Genomic DNA, 10658 nt, shown 5'->3' with positions numbered 1-10658 from the left:
ATGTACTGTACTGATAGCTGCAGGTTCTGCTGCATGCAATGTGCATCACACCTATAGCTGCAGGTTCTGCTGTATGTATTGTGCATCGCACCTATAGCAGCAGGTTCTGCTGCATGTATTGTGCATCACTCCTATAGCTGAAGGTTCTGCTGCATGTATTGTGCATCACACCTATAGCTGCAGGTTCTGCTGCATGTATTGTGCATCACATCTTTAGCTGCAGGTTCTGCTGCATGTATTGTGCATCACACCTTTAGCTGCAGGTTCTGATGCATGTATTGTGCATCACACCTTTAGCTGCAGGTTCTGATGCATGTGTTGTGCATCACACCTTTAGCTGCAGGTTCTGATGCATGTATTGTGCATCACAACAATGGCTGCCAGCTCTGCAGTGTGTAATTTGCAATGCATCACATTGATAGGTGCAGGTTCTGCATCATATACTGTGCATCACACCTATAGCTGCAGGTTCTGCTTCATGTATTGTGCATCATATCTTTAGCTGCAGGTTCTGCTGCATGTATTGTGCATCACAACAATGGCTGCCAGCTCTGCAGTGTGTAATTTGCAATGCATCACATTGATAGCTGCAGGTTCTGCGTCATATACTGTGCATCACACCTATAGCTGCAGGTTCTGCTTCATGTATTGTGCATCATATCTTTAGCTGCAGGTTCTGCTGCATGTATTGTTCATCACAACAATGGCTGCCAGCTCTGCAGTGTGTAATTTGCAATGCATCACATTGATAGCTGCAGGTTCTGGGTCATATACTGTGCATCACACCTATAGCTGCAGGTTCTGCTGCATGTATTGTGCATCACACCTTTAGCTCCAGGTTCTGTTGCATGTATTGTGCATCACACCTTTAGCTGCATGTTCTGCTGCATGTACCATGCATCACACCTTTAGCTGCAGGTTCTGCTGCATGTACCGTGCATCACATTGATAGCTGCAAGTTCTGCTGGATGTATTATGCATCACACTGAATATAAAGATAATATTAATTGAATCACCTGCGTTCAGGCAGGGATATCAACAATAACATCGTATAGTAGTGATATAGTATAGTAGGTTGAAAAAAGACTTCAGTCCATCAAGCTCAACGTTTCACACATACCCACTTCTAAAGTTGATCCAAAAGAACACCCTTCTTGGGGCAATTACCAATTATGCCCCAGCTCATACTGGTAGCTAAAGCACCAATTCACAGTCTTTTATATGATCTGGTAGAATAGGAAGGAGTCCGCTCCAGACTGTGTGACCCCAAGAATCTACCCCCTCACTCTGAGACCCTGGGGGCAAACACTGAGAGTTTCCAGGTAAGCCCATTACCCTAACTGCCACAACCTACATATTATATACTGTCCCTTTAAAGACTACTCGGGAGCGAGCACACCCAGAGCTCTCCAGGGTCCTGAAACAGTCCGTAAACGCTTTTATATTTACCTATAGGAAGGAAAACTGCGCAGGATAACACGGGTCAAACGAGGATCACGACTTTAACCCTTACATTGTAAATAAAGTCGGCTTATATGACACGAGCGTACCTGGGAGCGGTTTTTTTGCCCCAAGCTGAGGGTGAGGGGGCAGATTCTCAGGGTCCCACGGTCTGGCGCTGACTTCTTTCTATTTTACGCTGTGATGATCATTTCTAAGACTTCCAGTTGGTGCCTTTACTACCAGTATGTCATGATTGATATCTGCTTGAATGCAGGTGGCTCCATTAAGAGTAACTTTAAATAATGACAAATTTTTCATTTCTTTTGCCTGCGGAATCCTGGACTATTCCACTGGTTGCTATGGCGATAAGACAACTTTTTCTAAACTACACCAGAACTACTTTTTTTTAGGCACCCTTCCAATCCCACCAGCTATTTTATACATAAAACCCCGCGCTTGAAAGAAAGCGAACATGCTTGAACCTCACAGGCATCTTGCAGATCCGTGACGAGGGTTGTTAATAGGGGTAGATCTCCCATAGAAACTCAACGAGCGGAATAGCAGGGGTTGTGAAGACGCTTTCATCTTTTTGTCCTTCCTAGACTAGTCCTAGCAGCCCTTAGAGTCTCTCCCAGCCTCCATTAAGGACCGTTAAAGGACCCATACTTGGCTGTTCCAGCATCCGGTCGTTAGGCGGCCGCCAGCCTTAAAGTGCCGGAGCGCCTTGGTTTATTTGTTAGTATATGTCAAGGAGATGGTCTGCAGGCCCCGGGATCTTATTCAATAGGTGTCACCCAAACCAGTGAATCCGCAGCAGATAATCGAGATCACAATCGCGTTCTTTTCGCACAGCTGCTTATCTCCTATTACACAATCGTCTTTCATCACTCCGTACGTTCTAAGCGTCATTTAATCAATGATTATAATATTTAATATGTGAGTGTGTGCAGCTATCTATCTATTTATCTAACCACGGAATTTATTTAGTAAAGCTAGTTATAGCTTGTTTTTTTTTTTTCTTCTAGTTATGGCGGAGATATTAGGTTTAATACCGAATAATTGATTACCTTTGTCTAGTAGATTGGGCTAAAATAACAGATTTAAATGGCTAACATGCAGCTGCCTCGAAACATTATATTATGTAAAAGCTAGAATTGTGTTAGTGGTGAGCGTTCCACATTAAGGTTTTTTCATTCTTTCTTAATTGCATTTTTACCGCGACGATGCCTACAGCATAGCCCCTATACGTGTAGATGTAAAGCACCTTCTTAAAAAACATTTTCCATTTCGGGGTGGTGTGGTACCCCTAAACACAAGCTTTCGTTACTGTATATAAACCAGGTCTGTGCTGGCTGTCGGCACCCCACTCGTCCGGCAGATCGCTTGCTGCAGTTGCTGGCGGGTGGCCTGTTGACATCAGTGGGTGGTTCTGCTGACGTTGCAGGAAAACTGATGCGGTTGGAGGCGAAGTGGGTGGGGGTGTTGCATGTTGCATGTCCTGCAACCCAGATGTGGCGCATGTCCTGTCACCCGGGGCCTTCTGGCAAAACCCAAAAGAGTCCCTAGGTACGAGTGTGCGGCCAGTGACTGGCTATGCCGGCTGTATGCTGTGTGAGCATAAGCCACATGATCGCCAGTCCAGCCCTGATATAAACAAAGTGATGAAGGACAGTCTAAAAAAGGTATAAATGGAGAAAAAGACAGTGACCAATATACTTCCCTTCTTTCTTGTCACTGGTTCCGGATACCCAGCTGCAGCCCGTACACAACACTCTCCAGGTGTTTTTTAACAGAACAAAGGACACTAGGGGGCGCTCGTGTATACCGGTTTAGAAAATAGAAGAAATAAAAACAGAAAAAAATAATTGCGTGATATTGTGTGCAATGGTGGCGCTATACGTCTAAAAAATGCACTCACACTTTGTATAAATTTTCAGGCGTCACAAAACATCCGGTCCTTCAAGTACATATATGATGGGAATATGCAAGAAAACAGAAGACACGTGGAAACCGCAATGGTGTTATATCTAACAATAGTGTGACCCGCAAATATAGAGAGACACTTACACTTACTACGAGGGTGTATGCAGGGGATACGGAGAAGCATCCAACCACACGGAGGAGGAACACAAGAAATACACATCTGATGGGTGTTACACCCTCGTAGTAAGTGTAAGTGTCTCTCTATATTTGCGGGTCACACTATTGTTAGATATAACACCATTGCGGTTTCCACGTGTCTTCTGTTTTCTTGCATATTCCCATCATATATGTACTTGAAGGACCGGATGTTTTGTGACGCCTGAAAATTTATACAAAGTGTGAGTGCATTTTTTAGACGTATAGCGCCACCATTGCACACAATATCACGCAATTATTTTTTTCTGTTTTTATTTCTTCTATTTTCTAAACCGGTATACACGAGCGCCCCCTAGTGTCCTTTGTTCAGCCCTGATATAAACCATTAAATGTAGTTCCCCTCCCATTGTACAGCTCTGCAGAATATGATGGCGCTATATAAAGCAATAATAACAATAATGTCTCAGCTAATTCCAAATAAGTGCGCCATCTGGTGGACACTAACTGCACGATTTGATAGAACTGAAGCTTTTGTGTATATTTCTTTCTTCTTGTCTATTTTCTTTTATGGTTTTTTTATTTGGAAGATTGTTGCAAATGTCACAGAATAGCGAGGCCTTTCTTAAGCGTTTGATTCGGAAAGACTTTTCATCACAGCTTTTAGCGTAACTAAATTGACAGTAACATCTGATGATAGTAGAACTTGCATTCAACAATTAGAACCTGTTCTGATGGGTTCTCTTCTTACTTATATAATGTTCTCAGAACCCATCAGCTAGGGTTTAGCACAAACAAGGGAGAGATATACTGAAACAGAACGATTACTGTAGATCCTGAGATATAAGGTATTATTGGGATAATATTATTATTTATAGAGCTGAACTGAATGTAATAACTGGGAAACTTGACAGATCTGCTTAAAAGTTTGTCTAGAAGTCACTTTTTTTTAAACCGAAAAGCACATCAGGATCCACTTTATAACGCGTTACCGGTATAGTCATCCCTTTGCTCAAAATCTGCAAGAAATGTTGTTACGTTCACAGTACATCTTAATAGTCTTTGGTATTTACTTTGCTTCGGGATGACTTTGGGTAAACAGACGCAGAATATTCATTTTTGTTTGACATTAGTAAATATTTGAGATGATGATTGCATGTTTTCCCTAGAGCAGCAATGAGGTTTGAGTTTGGTAATTACCTCCGTTCTAAATCTACACCACATGGGTATCACGGATCCATATAATGTAGAGCGATTGACATCTGATAGCTTTAAGGAATGTGATCACATGAATTGATCACGTCTACTTACCGATTAACTTATTACTCAATATTGTTCGGCAGAGGTGTACTGATAACGGGTCAACAACTTACCCTTTTTTATCGGTAATCGAAAACTTGAAATGGTTATCTAAGAGGCGAGGTCAGAGTATTGAGCAAAACCTTACAATTACCACAGCCTGGAATACCAATACACTGTTTTGTGATAGTTCTGGAATAGTTCTCTAAACCAAAGCCCTGACCACATCATTGATTTACTTTCCATCTTTGTTCATGCCCTTCCCTTGAATCCAGGTTTAATTTTGGAATCCTGGATTTCCATTTGAATTAATTCCTAATAAATATTACATTTACTATATAATATTATTTTCCGTTTCATATGTGAGAGCTACAGGTATTGTGTCCTTTTCTACAAGTTTCTTTGGAGGCTGATAAATGCTGCCTTAGCGACACCTTGCGGGGAATCCAGAGTAAATAATGTATTTATTACTCTATAAAAAAAAGTCTTAATAGTTTATAAATACATTTTTGTATTTTAATGGCTTGGGATATTTTTTCTCCTAGAAATAAACATAATAGGCAAAAATTGACAAGTCAGATTTAAAGCCAACATCAGACAGATGTTTTTTTAATTTTTATTTGCAGTTTATTAAACATTTTCTAAGGTTACGTTCCACCCTCAATGACTGCTTCTCTTTGAAGATAACGAGAACTTGCAGGTCCAGTTGTCGTTTGTTGATGCAGAACGTGATATTTCTTCTTCACAAAAAAAAATAAAAATACTGATCTTAACATGACCAATCTCTCACTTCAACTATATTCAATATTCTTACAGACAGAGGGTACGTGATACCGCTTCAAATGACATTCTAGTGCTGTTTCTTCAATAATTTCCCAGACAAAAGTATGACATCATAACGCACTTTAACATCCCCCTAGGAGCAATGTCTGCAGGTGTGGACGGAAGGCCTGGCTGGTCCCAATGAGGATATCCATTTTTTTTCTTCCCGTTATGGCATCATACGGAGGGCACCATCAAGGCGAATGACCTCTCCATTGAGTAGAGGGTTCTCCACAATGCTTTGTACGAGGTGGGCGTACTCCGCAGGGTCACCCAGTCTGCTGGGGAAGGGTACTTGCTTCGCTAGGAAGGATCTGACCTTCTCAGGAAGCCCGGCAAGAAGAGGAGTTGCAAATAATCCTGAGAAAGGAGAAGGTAACACGGTCAGCAACTGGAATATCACACAACACAAGCACTTCGGTGGAACCTCACTCCATGAAGCTCAGCTACCATTGATGAGGATAGGAAGAGTGTCTGTTGAGCAGCCAAGCTTCATAAGAGTTGCAGTTCCAGAAGTGTGTTCTGGAATCTACCCCTCTTAGAATATTTATTTACCCTATTATTTTTACTTTGAACATGCCTGATATATTGTAATTTTTGTCCTATGCAGATTATATTGTTTCCACGTAACCATTAAATATTTTAAGACATTTGGCTAGTAAAGTTACCTTATAGGTATATGTTTGCCATGAATTTAATTTGCATTAAATCAAGCTAGCGAGGGTTCTGCTTGGTTATTAGTCGGATGGCCTAATACAAGCCCACAATTACGTGTGTTATAAAACACAGAGGTTTAGCCAAGCAGGAGTTACCTGGAGCAATGGTCATTACTCTGATTCCGATGGGGGCCAGATCGCGAGCAATAGGGAGGGTCATCCCTACAATTCCTCCTTTAGAAGCTGAATAGGCTGCTTGTCCCACCTGCCAAGGCATGGAAAAATAGTTCGTAAAGTGGATCCGATGCCTTTTTACTTTCTCAGCCGGAGAAATCAGGCAGCTACAGAGTTAAAATTATCATTAGGTTTCAAGAAACCTGACCTGTCCATCAAAGGCAGCGACACTGGCGGTATTAATTATAACCCCTCGGTGTCCGTCCGGATTGGGCTCATTCTTCGCCATCTCACCGGCAGCCAGGCGGATTGCATTAAAGGTCCCGCAGATGTTCACCTGTAAAGCACAAGCATAGATCAACATACTGTGTGTTCTTGAAAACTAAAATTGGACCCTCTGCCTACCATATAGAATCCTAAAATCCTAAAGCTTCTCATATATGTAATATCAGTCACAGGATGACATGCTTGGTTTGGATAGCGGGAGAGATCTCAGGATGTTTTATAATGGATCGGCTTTAGACGGCTGCGTTACTTCAATAAAAAAAAGTGCAGTTGATGGGATTCTGATATAAACCATACCTTCTTGATAGTATTAATTTTAGCTGGATAAAAAAAAAAAAAATATTACGGGATGTTATATGTGATCAGTTTTAAGTTATAATGTAAGCTCACATTCACGACTCTGTGGAAATCCTCCAAACTGTGGGGCAGCTGTTTGTTCGCGTTGTAGGTTTTAAAAGCAACGGCAATCCCCGCGCAATTCACCAAGATGTCGACGCGGCCGAACTTGGACTGAGCCAACTCCAGTGCATTCTTTACATCCGACTCGGAAGTCACCTGGATTTGATTGTTAAAGGAAAGAATAAAAGACACAATACATCTGATATTTGTAATATAGTTTATAAAACAGTCCCCTAAAACTTCCAGGGGTACAAAAATATGTAGTACTTGGCTGCATGGCATTAGTGGACATTTTACACCGATCAGCTATAACATTATGACCACCTGCCTAATATTGTGTAGGTCCCCCATTTGCTGCCAAAACAGCCTGACCCGTCGAGGCATGGACTCCACTAGACCTCTAAAGGAGTGCTGTGGTATTTGGCACCCAGACGTTAGCAGCCCTTAACAGATCCTTTAAGTCTTGTAAGTTTTGAGATGTGGCCTCCATAGATGCATCCCGGTGCCGTGCGTTCTCCAGGTAAACGATGCACCCGGCTATCCACGTGATGCATCAGACCAGGCCACCTTCTCCCATTGCCCCGTGGTCCAGTTCTTATGCTCACGTCCCCATTGTAGGCATTTTTAGCAGTGGACAGGGGTCAGCGTGGGCACAGGTCAGCGTGGGCACGGGTCAGCGTGGGCACCCTGACTGGTCTGCGGCTACGCCGCCCCATACGCAACAAACTGCAATGCACCGTGTGATCTGCCGTCTTTTTAGCAGAACCAGCGTTCAGCAATTTGAGCTACAGCCGCTCGTCTGTTGGATCTGACCACACAGGCAGCCTTCACCCCACGTGCATCAATGAGCCTTGGCCACCCATGACCCTGTCACCGCTTTTCCTTCCTTGGACCACTTTTGATACTGACCCCTGCAGACCGGGGACGCCCCACAAGAGCTGCAGTTTTGGAGATGCTCTGACCCAGTTGCCCCGCCATCACAATTTCGCCCGTGTCAAAGTCGCTCAGATCCTTACGCTGCCCATTTTTCCTGCTTCCAACTTTGAGGACAAAATGTTCACTTGCTGCCTAATATATCCCACATAGTGACAGCAGCCATGATAACGAGATTATCAGTGTTATTCCCTTCACCTGTCAGCGCTGGCAATGTTATGAAACAGTCCAAACGACACAGAACTGGACATATTTGTGGTTAGAACGTGTTAACCTATCCAGATTTCATTTAATTCTCGGCCAAGGAAAAAGGGTTAACCTTGGAGTGTGAAAGCAGCAGCATTTAGTACCTCTTCGTGACACTTTGACCCAAAGCCTATATTTCCATATATTTTTCCTGTTTATACCTACATCAGTCGGAGCAAACGCACATTTGTCTCCGAGCGACTGTGCCACGCTGCTACCGTCGGACTTCGGCAAATCTAGGATGACGGCGCTGGCTCCCTGACTAACCAGACGCTCAACCGTGGCCCGGCCGAGACCTGAAGACCCTCCGGTAACAATGCCAACCAGGCCCTGTGTGGGAAAAACAAACAGGAATAAGTAAAGAACGATTATACTTTCATACAACTTCCCAAAAACCTATTAAAAGGGGAGTCACGCCTATAGTTTATCCGAGGCCGACAGCAGACTAAAGTTCATAAAATAAGATATAAGGTCTCGTAAACTTTCAAAACCACAAAAGTCTCTTTTTATCTGGAAAACTTGACTGAAAATCTGGACCAGAGTTCATAGTGCAAGTACAGAGTATATTATTTGAACGTAGGGATACATCATGGCCGTATATATAATACATATAGATATATGTGTGTATGTGTAATATAATATATATATATATATATATATATATATACACACACACACGTGTGCATGTGTGTACTACATATCTATAGGATCCAAAGTAGTGAACATGTTAATATTTAGTATTTTAAATATTTTACTAAATTAATTTCCTTTTGTAAACAAAAGAATGACTTTTAACCACTAAGTGACACTCAAACCCAGCCAATCCCAGCTCTAGAACTACTGAGGGGTTTAACCCCTGCAAGGCATTGTGGGTTGATGGCTGGACCCCCTCTCACTAAACCTTTGAAAACACAGCACCCCCTAAACCCCCAATATATAGCGAGACCTGAACGTTAACCTATTATTCCCCGGAGTCACCTTTCTACGGTCATTAACTCACCTTCAGGCTTCTCAAATTCGCCATGTTTCCTCGTGAACCCTGCTAAAACAGCCAGCCAATCACAGAGCAGCCCGTCAAAAACCAGCCAATAATAAGGAGGATCGTCACTGCGGCAGCATTTCCAATTAGATAACAGAACAAAGTCAAATACTTGGCCAATTAGATGGAAAGGTGTGGCCGGATCCGCCAATCACAGCATAGATATGCTTGCAGGACGTTAAAGGGATACAGACTGCATCTAATTCTGTATAGTTTGCGCTTTGAATTTCGGGCACTGTGCCCACTGCAACTGCCATCATGCCCATGCACGTTAACCTTAACCTGCTTGTTGCTTCCATGCCATTGATTTATCATTTGCATTATTTAGCATCTTAAAGAGTATAAAACACGTTCCAAGATTCTAGGAATATACCTGTCAACTGTCCCTCAGTAGGATGGACAGTCCCTCTTTGGGACCCAATTGCCTCTATCTCTATTTATATGAACACAGCACTTAACTCTGAGAAAGTTTACTTCTCGCTCTGGTGGTGAAATCGTGAAACGTGAATGTTTTTGCCACACCGACAGCTAGACACACATACTGGGACACGCTCTGCCACATTGACACCCACCCACACACACACACACACACAGCGGGACAGGCTCTGCCACAACGACAGCTAGAAACACACACCAGGACAGTCTCTGCCACACTGACAGACAAACACACACACCAGGACAGACTCTGCCACACCAACACCCACATCTGGACAGGCTACAAAAATAAAAAAAAATTATTTTCCACACTGCTTTGTCATTGACCACCCTTTTGTGTTTTTGCCACCTTGTGTATCACCCGCAGCCAGCCCCCATGTGTATTTATGCCCCCAGTCTGCCCCTCCCTTTAGTATTGAATTATGTAATGGCCCCAGCTGCCCCCTTGTGTACTGCTGCCACCTGCCCAGATAAAATGCTGCCCTGCAGTATGGGGAATGTATATATAACTAATTGCCCCCCCCTCATAAGTCTATACATCCTCCATACTGCAGGGCTGGTCAGCAGTATGTAAAAATGATATGTGTCCTGAAAAACATGGCCGATGCGGTCACCCTAATGCCCCTGCACCCTCGTGCTTTGGCCCCAGCCAGCCCCACATTGTATATTTATCCCACCCCCTTTTAGTATTGATTTATGTGATGCCCCCAGCCAGCGCCCCTTGTGAAAATGCCCCCACACCCTTGCGTATTGCCTTTCCCCTTTTAGTATCATGTCAGTCCTGGCACCCAGATTGCATCCACAGGACCTGCCTAGCACCCAGACCCATGTTTGCCCAAATAAACCTCACT

General features: G+C 43.2%; 1 protein-coding gene across 1 annotated transcript; it reads right to left on the bottom strand.

The window, feature by feature from the left end:
• Window positions 1-5809: 5809 nt before the first annotated feature.
• LOC149284863 (3-hydroxyacyl-CoA dehydrogenase type-2-like) lies at window positions 5810-9357 on the bottom strand. Its single transcript, XM_089496164.1, has 6 exons — window positions 9334-9357; window positions 8499-8663; window positions 7146-7310; window positions 6679-6807; window positions 6453-6561; window positions 5810-6000 (listed from the first exon to the last, which is right to left on the bottom strand). Exons 1-6 carry the CDS (start codon window positions 9355-9357, stop codon window positions 5810-5812), a joined length of 783 nt encoding a protein of 260 aa, XP_089352290.1.
• Window positions 9358-10658: the final 1301 nt, after the last annotated feature.

This window comes from Sceloporus occidentalis, unplaced genomic scaffold (genome assembly GCF_023333645.1).
Source record: "Sceloporus occidentalis isolate IW3139 unplaced genomic scaffold, rSceOcc1.0.p SCAF_87, whole genome shotgun sequence".
Taxonomy (NCBI): Eukaryota; Metazoa; Chordata; class Lepidosauria; order Squamata; family Phrynosomatidae; genus Sceloporus; species Sceloporus occidentalis.
The sequence above is the reverse complement of the archived record's forward strand: the minus strand, read 5'-3'. Positions and strand labels throughout refer to the sequence as shown.